This window comes from Polistes fuscatus, unplaced genomic scaffold (assembly GCF_010416935.1).
Source record: "Polistes fuscatus isolate 324 unplaced genomic scaffold, CU_Pfus_HIC Scaffold5, whole genome shotgun sequence".
Classification (NCBI taxonomy): domain Eukaryota; kingdom Metazoa; phylum Arthropoda; class Insecta; order Hymenoptera; family Vespidae; genus Polistes; species Polistes fuscatus.
This window is the reverse complement of record NW_025113129.1, coordinates 5,377,243-5,395,359: the sequence shown is the minus strand read 5'-3', so window position 1 is coordinate 5,395,359 and position 18,117 is coordinate 5,377,243. Positions and strand designations below refer to the sequence as shown.

Below are 18,117 nucleotides of genomic sequence, written 5' to 3'. Positions count from 1 at the left end.
TGTAGCATGCTTTGCAATATACATTATAGTATTACCACATGAAATTCATTCAACGGTATAAACGTGATTCATGATTTCAAGTCTTCCTGAAGAAATAAATCACTTTCATAATGTTATATTGTTAATACAGTAAGTATTAAAGGTTAAGGTTAATTAATTGAGAAAGTTCACAGACTACGTTACATTTATTTAATTTCAAATTCCTTGTAGTACGAACAAATTGTGGGATGTGAATTTTTGTTTGATATTGTTTTGGTTATTCCGAATGAATTTAGTAAATAAAAGAAGGGAAAGGTAATTTTTGGACACCTTGTATATGTATTTTTATGTAGGTATGTATATGCTTTTGGCAACGTTTCTGGGATCGGTGTTACGCGATCCACCATCGGAGAAATTTACCTTACTTCTTATTACGGTTCGTTTTGTTTGATCTGACATCCTTTACGATACGTGAGATGTCTTTCAAGAATCTTATTTTGTATCAAATCTTTAAGGTGATCGGACGCTTTCTCTTTTGGTTAGTATACGTTATATCTCAAAGTTTTATTACTTCATTACTTGTTCAAATATTATTTGTTTAAATTATTATATAATTAAGTATGAAAAAATCTTATTTCGAATTGCGAGTAATCGAATGTTTCATATTTAATTACCAAATATTTAGGTACATACTTAATCCATTATTTATATGGTCAACGTAATTAATATTTTAAATGGTAAGCGAGTAACGGAAGTGTTCGTACCAACTCTAATTGTCCATTTTAAGTAATTTGCTTGTAACGCATTGTTTTCAAAATTCTTTTACACATAAACATATTTTTAGGATTATTAAACATTCAATCTTATTTGCAAAAAAACATTTTATCGTTGGAGAAATCAAATTTGACATAAATAATACAAAATCTGATCTCACAAGAGTATTCGTATATATATAAAATTTCGTAAAAATATAATAAATATTCGTTAATTAGTATACTTGGCCTTCTTTTGGATTTTTTAAATACTTTGCAGGAAATTTGGCATACTTTTGTGAGATAAATGTTCTTATCGTTCCTATCAAATTATATTTCTCTTACGATGAAATGTTTTCTCGCAATAAAATTTTTATCAGTTGAAAAGATTATTAAATCCAAAATTTGTTTCTGGGTAAAAAAATTTTAGTAATTTTGCATTATAAGTAAATATCAATTGGTTAAAACTCATAGGAAGATTATGAATGCTCTTATGATTAACGATATATATATATATTGTATTAACGCTTAATATTTTTTTTGTTGAGGTTTTTAATCATTGCTGGAATTATAGAATCATTTAACATAACTTATCTAACATGTGAGATTCATTACTCATTGAACGACTTAATTACTCATGTTCAATATTTTAATTAACGATAAAATTCTGCAATCACAATTATAAATTATTTATTAAATACTAAACCTTTCAACATTAATTGCGACCCTGAAGACTTTTTTATTTGTATACATAACTTCCACAATCGCGAGATTCATAATTGAACTTTGCAAGCAAGTTGAAATTATTGTTCAAATATTACGAATACCAATAAATCAATTTTCTTTTTAAATAATTATTACAACGTTTAGAAATGTATGTTACTATTATTTATGTTATTTTTAACAAACAAGATTTCTTATCGATCTTAAAGACAACTTTAATTTATTTTTTGTGAAATAAAGAAATAAATTTATAAAGAATTTATATTTCATCAATAATCATTTTATTTTTCATGAATTTATGAAGAATTTATTTCATAAAGAAATTTAATAAACAAAATTATTCAACACGCATTACTAAACGATTAACCTAATTATCAAATCTCTATATTATTTGATTTGGTATAAAAATTATCATTATTAACTAGAGATTCAAGTTTACCACGTAATAATTTCCTGTTTAATCCAGTTACACCTGTTATCCATTAAATAATTATTCACTTATATTAAAAATGGACCGTAAGTTTAACCTTGACGATTGTAATCTTTTTTCGTTAAAAGAAAAAAAAGACTGTTCGCGATTAAAAAAGAAAGAAAGAATAATAATAATAATTTGAAAAATATTATAAAAATATATCCGGAAACGTTTACTCGGTGAAAATTTTTTCACGTGGGTGTATGCGTGTGTCTCTGTCAGTGGTATGTTTTTCATCTTTCATTATTTTTCATCTACGAGATAGTCCTTTCGCCGACTGATAGCAGAAATAAGAGACGAAGAAAACTCGGAGAGTGTGGAGTTTCTATATATTTTTCTTTTTTACAAATCTTCCACTTGGAGTTTCCTTCTCCCACTACCCCCCAACTTCCCTCCTTCTTCCTCACCTCAACTGCAGTATTGAAGGCGGACGTATGGTATCCGACTTTCTTCTCTTCTCTTAGAAGAACGTAAATGTTTCCGGTCGAGGTAACTACTTTGCCGTTGGATAATTTGTTTGTATATTCAAGAATTTGTCTGATTTTTTTGTGTATTTTCAATTATATTACGAAAGATTGTTTTTTCTTTTTTTTTTAATTTTAAATTAGAAAAGGAATTGCAAAAGGTTTCAAATTGATTGGATAATTTTTTTTATACAAGGACGAATTACTTTGTTCTTTTGGATTATTAATTATTCGTTAATGTGAAAAAATTTATTTAAAAATGTTTTGCGTGAATTAGCAGATGCGCGGATTAATTTTTGTTTTTTTTTTGTTTGATTTATTATCTTTTAGGAATTTTTGTTAAATTATAAAGTACTAAAGGAATTTATAGACAAATGTCTTGAAGTGAGTTGGTAAATGATGAATTTCGTTCTGTTTTTTTTTAATTATCTATTAAAAAGAATTATGTTAAAAATTATAAATTGTTAAAGAAATATAAAATAACATATGTCTTACGTGATTTGGTAATCTGCAGATGAATTTGTTTTGTAATTTATTTTCTAATATTGTCCATTAAGAAATAATATTTAAAAATTATGAAATTATTATAGAAATATAGTAAAAAATATTATATCCGATTTGTTAGATGTGCAGATGAATTTAATTTCGCGTGTGTGTGTTTTTTTGTAATTATTTCTGAACAGAAATTAAAAGCAATGATTCGGTAGGATAATTTTGTGTTTTTTAGTTAAATTAATGAAAAATTATATGTTTGGTGGTAGAAAGAGAAAAAAAAGTGAAGTATATAACGACCTCGTTTTATATATAAGCTTTACCTTCGCTAACAGGTAATTCACGTGTTCATGAGGCATGAATACCAAGTGCAAGGATATTTCCTCTTGTAAAGATATTCACGCTAAACTAATTCGTCTTATAGTTGGATTGACTCGAAATGCTTCTAAGTTCGTTATTAGGGACAATTAATTTCACCTCGCGAAACACGATCGACTCTTCTAATCGTGGGAACTGAAATTATTCGAGAGATTACTTTCGATTCTCTTCTGTCAAGATTTTCAATTAGGATTCGTATATTTTTTTCTTCCTATTTATTTTCTAATTATTTTAATATTAAATAAAAACTATTTACATATCGTATTTAAACATTGTTTTTTTTAACATGATGTATAATTACATTCTTTAACATAAGAAAATATTTTTTTATTAAATAATAATTTAAATCTAAATGATCGAGGTTTAATAAATAAAACAAACAATTCATGGATATAAAGTGATGAATATTACGTAATCAGTATCTATTAGGATGAAATGAAAAGTAATCTGAGTGATTGAAAAAGCAGGAACACGAAACAGGAACACAAAACAGGAACAAAAAACAGGAACTGTATACGTAATACTTGGAATCGATAGTTACGAATCACTATTTCGAGAACGTACGCACGCACTTTCAAAGAATTTCGAAGGAACTATATGTAACATGTAATCAAAAGAGAGAGAAAGAAAGAAAAGAGAGAGAAAGGAGTTTCTCGGTCGATCTACTAAATAGAACAAAGTCCTCAGTATGGTATTGCAATTCGAAAGATTCCTGGTGAGTTTAGAATTATTTTATGGTAAGTCATTAGAAAGATCTAGTTCTTCCAATGATTCATTACCGTCCTATATTCGAATTATTTCAGATTCATTCATTTTATGATTTAATAAATTCTAAAATTATTTATTTATCCTACATATAGTGAATATAAATATATTATTTTATTATTTTATTTTTATTATTTAATGATTCAATAATTCCAAAGTGGGTTCAATTGTTTTGCATTTGAGAGAGAGAGAGAGAGAGAGAGAGAGAGAACGAATTTTTCATTATTTTAATTAGTTTATAATTTTCTAAATTCCTGTATTTATTATTTTCATTATTTCATTATTTAAATTTTATATACGTGATATTTTAAAATTACTATAATAACATTCATCAGTCTTTTGTCTTTGTTAATTTTGTAATAATAACCTTATCTAATTATCCCAATTATATCAATTTAATATGATTGTTATTTTTAAATTATTACATTAACTTATATAAATTATTTTTCGACTTAAATTCTTATAAACTTTAACTAATATTATAAGCTGGTTATAATACACAGTAGTTATTATCTAATTATTTATAACATATCCGAGGTATAAAGTATCAAACGATAATAATAATAATCATTATTATTACATACTTATGTATTTAAAGTAAATATAGGTTATTATATAATAATATCATCATATAATTATTATCACACAATAATTGTCAGTAGTATTATTCAATATTATATTATTACTATTATTATTTTGATATATATTCATAGGATTTCGTATAAAATATTGTTACGTACATATGACAAGAATCAAAAGCGAATGGAGAATGGGCATACTAATATTAATGGAGTTTCACGCTCGTTAACGCTTTTACTATACGAGGACAGGATAATCGAGCAAGTGAAAAAAGGGTGGGGGATGTAGAAAGGGAAAGGCGTTCTTTGAAGTTTCGTCATGTTAATACATCGATGATGTCTCCTTCGATGAATATTACTCCTTGTATTTTTTTTTTTTATTTTTTTTCTATTCAGTTTTTTTTAACATATTCCTCGTAATACACCTAACAAGATAATGTAATTTGATCTATGTTCTAAGCTCAAGTGAAAGTTATAGGAAGGAAAATACTTCATAAATTTTCGAAAACAATTATGCAAGTATTATCTTCCGTTTTTTTATTGTTGTTTGTTTTTTCATTTCCTGCGTTTATAATTTTGTAAAATAAAAGTATGATTGGATTAGATTCTTACGATAATGATTAATTAATTTTCATGATCTCACATGAATATACTTTTGATCCATCTTGTACGTGAATCTGAAGTTCAACGTACTGTAGAAGATTTTTCATGTTTTCTCCCAAGGTCGAATTAGGCAAACATTTTACGCTTACAGTTACATAACATATATAGATCATAGTATTACTTGGGTATAGTAATATACGTAGGTGGTATCCAGTTTTTAAGAAAAAGAATTTCTGAACGTATAAACTCGACCGATTTGTTTAATACGAATTAGATACGAAAGAGATTAGAATTATTAACGGCATTTTGTAATTTTCCTTTCTTTTTTCGCAATCTGTCCGGGTCCTATTAAACATTCGCATTATTTCTTTACAATAATTTTAATAATATTTATACATAAATCAAAAACAAATATATATAATAGTATATATAATTAAATAACCATAATGTCTTAAAATATTTTTATCAAAGAAAGTGGATTGAAAAGCTTTGAAACCTACAATAAAAATATAAAAGTAAAACAAAAAAGATACAAATTTGACCTATACAAAAATTGTTTTTCTATGCAAATCTCAAGACCTTTCAATCAACCCACGTATACAAAAATTGTATTAATTATTTTTCAAAATATTTTACAATATTGTATTTCATATTAACACATTACGTACTAAATAATATTGTAGATCTAGGATACAAAAATTTGCATACTTTGTAACGATAGAGTCGAGATAAAAAAAAATGAATGCAAAACGTTACAAATTTGACCTTGGAAAAGAATAAATAAGAAAAGAATGCGACCGAGGTTGAAGATTGATCGAATAGTTTATTTGTAATATAATGAGGGAAGAAGAAATTCAAGTGTAAGAGAGTAAGAAAGTGAGAAGGGGTGAAAGGGAAGAAGGAATGGAAGAAGAGGAGGAGAAGAGGGAAGGGGGGTGGTAAGGGGCGATCGAGTAAAATGTAAGTGTATCTCGTAAAGTAGGAGAATGAAGCAAAAGGCGAATCACCATCATCGCATGTTGCGTAGGTAGGAGGTGTATATATGCACATATACTTACATACACCTTTAGAGAGTTTACCAGGTATACATCGAACAGTTCGAGCGGACAGTCACCTTTTTGTTTCGAGACCGAGAGGATCTATCTGGTAAACTCTAGGTTGTTACAGATTTTTATCGATTTGTTATATTAATCTACAAAATTTATTTCTTTCCACTGGAGGTAAGTTTCTTTTTCATTTTATTTTTGTTAATACTTTTTTTTTTATTTTTCAATTTTTATCTTATATCTGTCTCATTATTTTAATTCGTAGCAATACGAGATATATATTTTTTTTTGTCTGCTTGTTTATTAAATTGTATTCATCGACGGGCTTATCCTCTAGATGTTTTTTTATATTTTTTTAATTCTTATCTCGTATTCGCCATATTTCTATTTGTATCTATTCAAGATAGTTTTTTTTTTTAATAATTATATTTATCGACAGATTATCTTCTCGATTAAAAATGTTTTTTATTTTTATTTTTATACCAAATATTTAATTCATTTATAGATCGTAGATATTTAAGCTAATTTTATTCTTTTTTTTTTGTATAATTAAAATGTACGCAATTTATTTTACTGATTTAAAAAATTTGTGATATTATGGGTAAAGTTTATGGCATTTATTTATAAATTAATTTCTTATATTCAATCATTTCGAATTATTTTCTAAATAACTATGTTGCATATATATAATTTATATTTAAGAAAAAAGATTATCGAACTGAAATAATGCGATGTAATACGATCGATTATTGTTGAAGAAAAAGATTAATAAAAAAAAAAAGTGAAAATATTTGATTAACCACAAAGAAAATGGTGCCGATAAAATAACCCCGTTACTAACGCTATAGTTTCACAGGAATATCAAGCACGAATATTACGCAAGGGAATATAACTGGGCGTCCAGTTCACCTCGGTTCTCCTGCAAAACTTCTCTTGCTTCATACTGATTGCATTCAAATTGATTAACTCTCGTATTATCATTTAATTCTACGTTTGAGAAAGTCCAATTAGTTTTGACTAAAAAACAAAGAAAACGAAACAAAACAAGAAAAAAAAAACAAGAAAAAAAAAAGGAAGAAAAAAATGAACGATTCACGAGATGAAATTTCCTAACAAATTTTTATTTTTTTTTTTTATTAATGTAATTATAATAAAAAGAAAGCCGATTTTCGAATTTTTATTCAATTAAATTCTTTCAAATTTTTCATGCTTGAAATAAACAAATAGTGAAGATGAAGATGATTTGAAGGGTTGAATTTATTTATTTATATCGTAAATAATTATTGTTTTTGTCTTTGCTTTTTTTTTTAAATATAATTGCAGAGATTATTTGGAAGATAAGAGGGAGAATAATCGATCGGATTCGGCTCAAAGACTATGAGTCGAACGTTGTTGTTGGTGTGTACGTTGTTGTTGGCTTTGACCAACGCAAATGTAATTTCGACAGCATGGCAACCAGTCCCTTCACCTATTGGACCAAGCATGAGTGTCCTTCGACAGGAAGCAACACTTTATGGAAACTTACCGTCAACTAATTCTCATTACGATATCGATGGACAGCTGATCGATTTATCTCACGAACAAGAACAACAATGCTCTTTGTACAAAATTTCTATGAGCCAACAACTTTATTTTGAGGTATGCTCTTTTCTTCATTTTTTATTCATTCATTCGTTTATTTTATTTCGTTTATTTTTATATATCTTCTGATATGTCAAACATATTAAAGTAATCGAAAATTTGAGATTCTTGTTTTTTGTTGTTTCTTTTTACTTTAAAATAATGTGTTATACTTAAATAAAAACAAAGTGTATAAACTTTTTAAGCTGTTCTCATAATTAATCTAATTAGGTTCCATTTATATTTTACTTTCAATAGCCTTTTTACATAAATTTGCTAGATTTTGCTCCTATTAGGAAGTATACTTTTGGTCGTGTTACGTAGTTCAGATATTCCCCCAGAAATCATTTAAAAGTTTCTTTCTCTTATTTTTTTCCAATAAATTTATTAGTAAACCTTGGCCTTTATTTTTTTAATCAGGAAATATATTTCTAGTAATTGTATAAACATTAATTAAACACATTTCTAATAACTTTAATTCTATTTTTCATACACTCATTCGATTTTATTTTCATTATACAAAAGTATGTACTTCATTTAAATCTTTCAAAATTTGTCTAAAGGAAACAAAAAATTATAGAAATGAGTAAGTAAAAAATTCGATGATTAAATCAGCAGAGGATTGTATAAACAAACAAGTTGCAATTCATGGTTCGGTTGAAAATTTCCTTTCTTCTTTCATAATATCTTGTCTTACTTTTTTTTCAACCTAACCTGCTTACACACAGATACGAATCACACAAAGATGCGTATACTTTTTCTCGTTTTAATAACACTCGAATATTTTTGTTTTCTTTTACATTTATTTATTTATTTTTTTCTTTATTTTTGCAGTATATTCATTACAAGATCGACTTGCCGAATATGAAAGAGTTTACTCTTTGTATGTGGTCCAAGTTTCACAATCATACCAATGATCATCCTTTGTTTTCTTATGCAGGTGAGAACGTCACTTATGTGTCTTCTTTTTCTTTCTTTCACTTCTTTCTCACTTTTCTTTTCTTTTCTTTTCTTTTCTTTTCTTTTTTTTTCTTTCTCCTTATTTCCCTTTCACCTTGCATTTCGCTTGATGCGTATAAATTAAGCCAGGGAAAGTCTCTCTTCCGTTCTTCTCTTGTAATATCTCTTTCGATACATATCGAATGTATGATCGATCGAAGTTTTAATTAATGGTTCATCAAATATTATTCGGACAAATTTTTTTTTATTTAAATATAATAATCAAATATATTTTTTGGATTTATATATTTTACCATGAATATTTATATATATTTCAATAGTTTTATATAATTTTTATTATTATAATTGTTTATTTAGGATTTTTTGATTTTTATTATTTATCTTATAAATTTGTTAGAAAATTTTCTTTTAATATGGAAACATATATTTCGGTAATATCATATACACAGTTAATAATACTTTATAGATACTATTATATAATTATTATTATTAAAACTATTTTTTCGATATCTTGGCAAATATAAATTTATTAGATATTAATATCAAAATTCAAAGTTTATTTGTTTTAGTTTAATTTTGTTAGAATTTTATTCGAATTAGTAAGAATATATTTTAGTATAATGTTAATTAGTTATAATTATTTATATAGGATTTTAATAAATATATTTATTATTTATTTATTAACAATAATTAATTAATTTTTCATTTTTATTATTGATTTTCATTATTTGTTTTACGCGAACATGTACGGCGTGTAATCGAAAAAATATAGGTATGTATGATATATGAAATGAATCTGTAGAGTTATTACAGGTGAGTTATCAAAATAACGAAAGCCACTTTCCAAAGCGAATTTTAGAAAGGCACTACTAACATTCAACACTTAATGTTTTAACTCAGACGCTTCGTTTCGTTTCGTTTAAGTTTCGTTTCGCGGTAAAGTCACCTTCGCTTTTCCCATCGTCATCGAATCGTTCACATACTCGATGTAATAGTATGTACACCTAAGTATATATGTAAAAGTAGATTTTCATGTACCGTTATGTATAGTAAATCATAAAGTTTTATAAAAATGAAAAAATCTTTTAAGTCGTTAAAGAAACTTTCTAGTCATCTATGGTTTCTTATAGATATGGTCTTATATGTTTATATTACATTTGATTTATGTTAAATACCATCCCCTAAAATTTATATACAATTATTCATACTCCTATAAAAGATATTTTTATCGATTGAAGAATAAATTACGAATTTATTTGAAATTGCAAAGAAATGGTTTGGTAATTGAAACGATTTATACAATTTTCTAGGTGATTTGATGAAAATTTCTAGATTAATACTTTGCGAGATGTCTTTGTAGACACGTTTATTTTTATGATTTGTAAAAAACGTATGCATAAAGAATTTTGGAAGTGTATTATAAATTGTTAAAATTATCTAAAAACTTTAAGCACACGTGTATTTTATGATTGATATATGTGAATTAATTATACAAAGTGCATACCAATGTTAATAATCTTATAAAAATATTTTATTTCAATTTTATTGATGAAAAATTATTTTTGAATAAATAGAGAGAAATTTCAAATGATTTATGTGATTTACAAAATAGGCCTAGTTTCTACCTAGGCCTAGTTTCTAGTTTCCTAATTACTATTTTACGAGATTTTTTTAATCCCGTGTAGTTTGACTTATAGGTTTATAATTTGCAATCACTAAAAAAAAAGCAATTAATTTTTTTAAATCACCCAAGAATATTTGACCCATCTTATAGGATGTATAAAACGTGATTTCCTTATTTTATTATAGGATTTTAGAAATATAATTAGTAAAAATCGATAAAAATGTTATTACGTCGTCATTATATCATTCTGAAAGTTAATGTTTCGTTTCGATTTAGGTCGCTCTTTATTATGATCGATGGATCTATCAAATATATATAAGAAATGATCTATTTAAGAAAAATCTACAAACTCGTTATTACATCATCTTTATTATTTCATAAAAGACATCGTTATGTAACGATTTAATTAATTCCGATGATGTGATCGAAAATGATTTAAAAATACACATCGAAAGATATAAATTGATACGTATGAAATAAAAATTATATTCAATTCCAAAATTCTCTTAATTTATTATATATCAAACTATAGATCATCATCTTCAAAAAAAACATCATCGATTCAATATAAAAATTAAATCCTAAATATTTCATTTACACTACGGATCAAATTATAGATTATTCTATATTAATTATAAAATATTCATATCATAATAAACATAATATCTTTTTACAGCAGATCAAACTATAGATCATTTCATATCATCTATTCGAATAGAAATAAAATTCCAAACCCATACATTTTTTACTACAAACTTATTTTTTACTACTATCAAATTCTAAATCATTTCATATCATCTATTCGATTAAAAACAAAAATTCCAAATCCAAATATTGTTTCTTTACAAATCAAACTATAGATCACCTCACATCTATTTACAAAATGCTTATTAAAAAATTTGTATTACTATTATTTTCAGTTGGTGATCAGCCACGAGGTATTCTATCATGGGTAGCCAACACACCAAGAAGTTCGTATTTCATGATGAACGTGGATGGTCACAACTTGTATAGATTGAATTATCCGTTGAGACTTAACAAATGGTACCACTCTTGTCAGAGTTGGAATGGCCGTACCGGAGAATGGCAGATTTGGGTCAACGACGAGCGTGTAGGTCGTGGGTTCAACAACAGGGTAAGCGAACATTGTCTTTTATCTGTAAGATAAAGAACCAACCCTCTTTCTGTTTTTTCTCCCTCTTTCTTTCTTTCTCTCTCTCTTTTTCTCTCTCACACTTTCTCACTTTTCTATTCTTTTTTCTTTTCATTTTTTTTTCCATGCATAATACGTCACCTTCTTCGAAGTATACTGTAAGAAAACGGAGATTTCTTAAATAAACCTTCCTCCTACCACGAACTCTTTTGTTCGAATTACACTACAATTCTTCTCTCTTCTTCTTTCTTTTTTTTTATTTCTTTCTTTATAGTGATCGATTTATTTATGTATATGCGTGTAGTTACGAGTGTTGTTTTAATTGCTCGTACGTTCTTATTACATGTTTTTTTTATTTATTTATTGTTTAATTTTTATCATAGAATATTTATCGATTTTATTTTATTGAATAATATGAAAGAATTATATAATTTAATGTTTAAATATAATAATTAATATAATAGTTTTTAACAATAGATTAATATATCTTCATAGTTAATAATTATTAACAATTGACGACAAAATACTATTTGCTTTTTAAATATCTTATTATATATTAATACATTTTGTAATAATCAAATATAGATAACCGTGTTTGAAATGAATTGGAATATTGGAACGCGTTGATTAATCTTGTCGTTTAAATTATGTTTTTTTTTCCACCTTGTTGTTAGATCAAATGTCACTGTTTCAAAGAATGTATTAGATGACACAGTAAAAAGGTTCATACTATTTATGCTTTGAGTGATTGGATCGAATGTTACACACGCGTATTATTATTATATAATCCATCATGTAATTTTTACTTATTCATTTGCTTTCGAGGTCGGTGAAAGGCTCTTGAATTTCAAATGATCGTTTTTATTGTCGGTATTATTATTTTTATTGCTTATTGCACTTTGATTGTCCTTTGATGTTCTATTAATTCGTCTTATGGTATCATAAAAAAAAAACTTATAGAATGTGATCAACATTTTTTCATATCTTAAATGATCATTTATATTAACGATTACTATTATTATTATTATTATTATTATAAAATTAACATAAAAAAAGTCAAATTCACAGACACATTTGAGATCATATAATTATCGATGATGCTTTTTTTGGATTATAATTTGTAGAGAAAAAAATGTATAAAAAAAATTTGATTGATAGATAGGAATAAAAAAAGAAGGGAAAGAGATGAATTTTTGTTGTTTTTTTTCTTTTAAAGTCGACGTTTAGGTTCCATAGAGGTATAGAAAGTAGGAGTGTACCTGTCGTTAATAAAAGAAATGGGAAAAGATTTCGAGAGGGGAGTAACGATCGCGTGAGCAAAGTAAATACACATACGAGTATACTCTATATATTTGTATATACTAATATAAATTAGTACTAGAGACAGTATTACTGTTACTATTACTACTACTACTACTATAGTAAATAGTGGACGTTATTAGGAAGTAGAGTGAATACACATACGGGTATAGTATATATATATATTTGTATATACTAATAAAAATTAGTACTAGAGACAGTATTACTGTTACTATTACTACTACTGCTATAATAGATAGTTAGATAGTAGAGGTTGTTAGGAAGTAGAGGTAGCACACCTGGAAATGATTCTTGACTTATCGTTCGTCGAGTGGCTCGTCGTTCTTGAAAGTCGGTGCACCGTGACGAATGCACTCAAGAGAAAGTGGCCTTTGGAAAATTACAAATTACCAAAGACACATATCGATCTGGGGTCAATGTGAAGGCAAATCGAAATTCCCAACTACTACATTCGTTTAATTTTATTTTGTATTTAATTTTTCTTCTTTTTCTTTTTTTTTTTAATTACATTTTTATGTATCACGTTTTAAATACTCCTTCGAAATTTTGTACAACTTATTTCTCAAGTCAAACACGTTAAATATCGTACTTTCAACTTCAATTTTTATTTAAATACTTTTTTTTTTATCGTAACTTCAACACACATTTCAACTTTCACAATTTATATCTCTCTATTATTATTATTTTTATTATTTTTATTATTAAATTATAATTATTTAAAAATTCTTTGATGATTATCGTAATTAATTATCCTTTTTTTACGATCGTTATTCAATTGATTTTCAATTACATTTATCATATTTTCTTTTAATATTCGTATGAATATAAATTATTTCATTTCAGATCGTACTAATTATGGAATTCGTATTAACGTAGGAATTTGTTTGAACATTTCAGTTGGTCGGTCACGTCATCAAAGGTGGTGGTATTCCAATATCAGGTCAAGAGCAACGCCAATTGGGTGGTGGGTTTTTAGAAGGGGAAGGTTCTCCACCAGGTGAGTTATTCAAAGTATAGGACAATTCGTACCGATCGATCTGATATTATTTACCTCCTTCTCTCTCAATTTCAATCTCCAATTAAACGAACTTATTTGTGTATTAGGTTGTTGTGTAATTGATTAATTTTCTAGTCGATATAATAATTAGACGTCATTATTTTAATTTGATCTAGTTCTAATTAAAAAAAAAAATTAGATCAAATTTTCGATCTTATATTTTTAATAAATTTTTATTAATTAATTAACTTACGTATAAAATTATTAGAAAAATTTCTGCTTTTTTGCTTTTTTTTTTACTGAAGCAAATAATAATAATTTGTGTTGCGTAACAACTTTCAACACGAACATAATATTTAATAAAATATATTTATATTCAAATTATCCAACAACCCTCTCTAATTTATTATTTATTCTAATACATTATAAAAAAATTGTCTCTTACAAATTATAGGATCAGGAGGAATGTTAGGAGAAATAACAATGGTTCAGTTATACAGTGTTGCTTTGACAGCTGGAAAAGCTCACAAAGATCACAAACATCATCATGCTCATCATTACGAACACGACACAACAAATAACACCCCAAGGCCAACGACAAGACAACCAGTTACGGGACCACCCCTGCCACCTAATCCATTCTTAACTGCGGGTCAAATTAATCCTCAAGTATGTCGTAAAAATTAATAAATAAAATCTAGATGTTTCATTAAAAAAAAAAAAAAACATTTGTTCATATGAGACACACCCTGTATCTTCATTTACTAACATTTGTGAATATTTTTAATTTAGGTGAAGATTAATCCAGGTGCACCATTGCAAATAGTTAGAAACGGAGTGATCGTACGTCATCCAGCATTACCACCCCAAAGAGAATCACCAGCCCAACCCTTTCCCCCAGCCAATCTTGAAAATCTTTCAACAATTCTACCATTCGTCTCGCCATCGCCATCCTTGCCAGTTACCTTGCCACAAGATTCAGCAAGCATTTATGTAAATATTTTAGGCAGACCTACCATAGCTTATCATGAACTTTTTAAAAGAGAGAAAAACCTATCGAAGAGGGAAAATCTTGAGGATAAAATCGATACAATGGTTACGTCATCGTCCACTTCAGTTGACAACAACGATAACAAAGTTTGTTTCAATTTTATCGTAATACGTGAAATTTCTTACAAGTTCAACGCATGTTTTCAACGCATTTCTTTTTTTTGATTTCTTTATTATTTATATATTTTTTAGGTGAAATTTCTACCAAGGACCAGAGAAGAGGAATCAGGAAAAGAAGGGAAAAAACAATTAAACGAGAAAAAAAAGAGAGGAATATTACAATTGTCGGACGGTTTATTGTTAGATGACAATTATCCTGTCGCCCAAGGTTTAGACAACAATTATTTATCCGGTTTAGCTAATTTCGATCTTCAATTTGTCAAACAAGATAATAAAGATGACGAAAGAGAACCAGCCGAAGCTGAAGTTAAAAGGATCATGGATATTTGCGATGGCTGTGCCGAAGAACCTTTTGAAAAAGCTCTCATCATGGGATGGAGATCTGTACCTAAAAAGGTTTACTCTGGGGCCCTTTATTTACCTGCTGTGCAGGTTTGCAAAGCTTTTTAAAAATTAATTTCCTTTCTTAATTGTTTTCTTCGAAGAAAAATCAATATTCAAAACCTCAACGACAGGGTTTCACGAAGCCTATAAGTATGGCTGATAGATAATCTCATCTCATCTTTAACGATAGATAATTATTTTCTAAAAGTAAATTATTGAGAAATTTTAATGAATTTTTTTTTATTTTTTTTTTATTTCGAAGATCACGTCGAAAAATTCCATTCTTTATTTTTGTTTTATTTTCTTATAGATAATTTGGAAATACAGTATTATCTCGGTTAGATAATTATTATATCATTTTTTTGTTGTCGTTCTATCATAATAAGGAACGAAAGTTTTTCAGACAAATTTCAAATAGGGTTATTCACCACGTAAGTCCATAGTACCTAAGTTTACATTACGAGATGAAATTTTTGATTATCTTTTTTGTAAGATAAGAAGAAAAATTCTTCTCTTCGTGTATATACATTATAGTATCTCGTTGACGTAAAAAAAAAAAAATTCAACATCTGCGACAACGACGTCTTTGTAATTATTATTATAATAATATGTTTAAAATATTATAGAATAAAGAAAAAAAGAAAGTTTTTATCCCTTACCTTACTCTTGTGAATATGTTGATGTTGATATTCGCTGTCAAATTCAGGCTCACTGAAATAACTTTGATCCTCCCAATGAGGTGGTAGTCCTCCACCTCCTGGTATACCCAAAGGTCCTGGCATTCCAGCTACTCCGTCGGCACTTTCGAAAAGTTTTAATACGCTTCTGTCCCTTATATCACGTAGATGTAACCTAAGAATCGAGATCAGAATCAAATGTTATTATTATAGATAAGATCAGTAGAAATTTTGTTGATTTTAAAATTAGATCCTATTTTTGTGAAATATTTGGGATACTGATTCGGAATTGTGACTATAGTTTCGTTTTATTAAACATAATTTTAAGTATAATATTACATTACACACACACATATCAAAAATTTATAATTTTGTAGAAAACCATAATAAAAAATATATACCTAACGATTTAATTATAATTTTTATATAATAGTATTTGTATAGTGTTTATAAAAATTATAATATAAAATATACAACTAATTATTAAATTATAATTTTGTAATAATAGTATATGTACTGTAGAAAAAGATTCTAATTTTTGGTATACTAATATATAAAAATTATAATTAAAAACATACAGCTAATTATTAAATTATAATATTTTATCGAATCAGTGTGTTAATATAATCGAGAATAGGTTCAACTTTCAAAGCTATAGATCTAAGTTTTTGTTTTTCTTTTCTCGAAGACTATTTTATTTAACATTAATTTTGAAGAAAAAGGAAAGTAATTAAAACGTAAAAGAATTAGTCTCTCACCTGTGATCCTCTAGTTCATAGAAGACGTTTTTGTTACTATCGTGAATGTAAACCTTGACGTGAGGACTGTCGAGATATTCCATAGTTAACTGTTTAGGAAAGCTTCTGACGAAGAGAGCTTTTACAGTATCTATGCTGGTTATTTCGTTTGGGAGAAGTGCCCTCTTCGTCTCGTTCCTGTACTGTAGGAACACCAGTCCTGGGGAATCGTCAACAGAAACGAATCGTTCTATCAGTGAAAACGTTTTTCAACGTCACCTCATTTAAAACATTTCTAAGCTTTCATTTACGTAAGATTTTCACCTATGTATGCACGTACATATGGGTATATTCACACACACATACACATGCACAATATTACTACATATTTAATAAACAAGTATTTAATTCTCTAAAACACAGTTTTTTCTTACTTACAATATCGTATCGCGAAAGAAAAAGTTACCTTAGAAATTCGGGATAAAAAAGTATACTTGACCTTAAAAATTAAAATCAACTAGGAACTTAAAAATTAACTAGAATCCGATAAATTTACTATAAACTTAAAAAGTTAATAGAAACATTGGGTTCGTATTTAAACACAATGTATTATAAACGTAAATATTTAATAATAATAACAATAATGAATAATAAATTATTTTCGTAGATCGTGAGTAATCTAATTAATTTTAAAAATTAAACTAGATACTTCTGAATTATCTTCATACGTACATACATAGGCAAATTTATGTATAGTAATAATAATAGTAATAATTATAATAATAATAATAATAATAATAATAATAATAATAGATAATAAATTATGCTCGTGGGTCGTGAGTTACCTAATGGTCGTTCCAAAGTTTTGCTAGGAGTTCGGACAACAGGTAGACTACTTCTTTGTTTTCCACCCCTACGAAATCCAGTGCTGGAGGTTTCAACTTCGGACATGATTCCTGGATCATCGTCGAATAACATGGCTGACGAGGTTGGTGTATAACCACGGAGAAGAGGCGACTGAAATAAATAATCCCATTAATTATTACGAATCAAATTTTACGAATGTTTATTTTTTTATTTTATTTTATTTTTTTTTTCATCATGAACTTATTGAATTATGGAACGATAAAGTACAGTGATCAAAAAAGAAACAAGGAATTTACTCATGCAATCGTGCCACGTTTAGATGCTTGTGAATTACAAACGTAAAAAAGAATCAAAAA

The 18,117-nt window shown here is 27.0% G+C and overlaps 2 protein-coding genes across 15 annotated transcripts in view; one reads left to right on the top strand and one right to left on the bottom strand.

Moving 5' to 3' along the window:
* Window positions 1-18,117, bottom strand: part of LOC122522442 (coiled-coil domain-containing protein AGAP005037) — a 60,459-nt gene that overhangs the window by 40,488 nt on the left and 1,854 nt on the right. For 13 of the 14 annotated variants that reach the window (XM_043643548.1, XM_043643555.1, XM_043643553.1 and 10 more), the window contains 3 exons: window positions 17,740-17,911; window positions 16,916-17,126; window positions 16,140-16,332 (listed from right to left, as the gene is read on the bottom strand). In XM_043643548.1, the coding sequence (XP_043499483.1) occupies window positions 16,140-16,332; window positions 16,916-17,126; window positions 17,740-17,911 (576 nt within the window). The remainder of the gene's footprint in view (window positions 1-16,139; window positions 16,333-16,915; window positions 17,127-17,739; window positions 17,912-18,117) is intronic. The other variant, XM_043643551.1, reaches the window with a different exon arrangement.
* On the top strand, window positions 8,728-15,729 carry LOC122522529. The gene is made up of 6 exons (XM_043643725.1): window positions 8,728-8,812; window positions 11,377-11,591; window positions 13,827-13,893; window positions 14,354-14,595; window positions 14,719-15,063; window positions 15,169-15,729. Exons 1-6 carry the CDS (start codon window positions 8,737-8,739, stop codon window positions 15,544-15,546), a joined length of 1,323 nt encoding a protein of 440 aa, XP_043499660.1. The 5' UTR covers window positions 8,728-8,736; the 3' UTR covers window positions 15,547-15,729.

Excerpts from the sequence above, each read along its gene's own strand:
- LOC122522529 (XM_043643725.1), top strand. The coding sequence starts at position 8,737 with ATGAAAGAGTTTACTCTTTGTATGTGGTCCAAGTTTCACAATCATACC. Across the intron at positions 8,813-11,376 it reads TCCTTTGTTTTCTTATGCAG|TTGGTGATCAGCCACGAGGT; the intron begins GTGAGAACGTCA and ends TATTATTTTCAG. Across the intron at positions 14,596-14,718 it reads CGGGTCAAATTAATCCTCAA|GTGAAGATTAATCCAGGTGC; the intron begins GTATGTCGTAAA and ends TTTTTAATTTAG.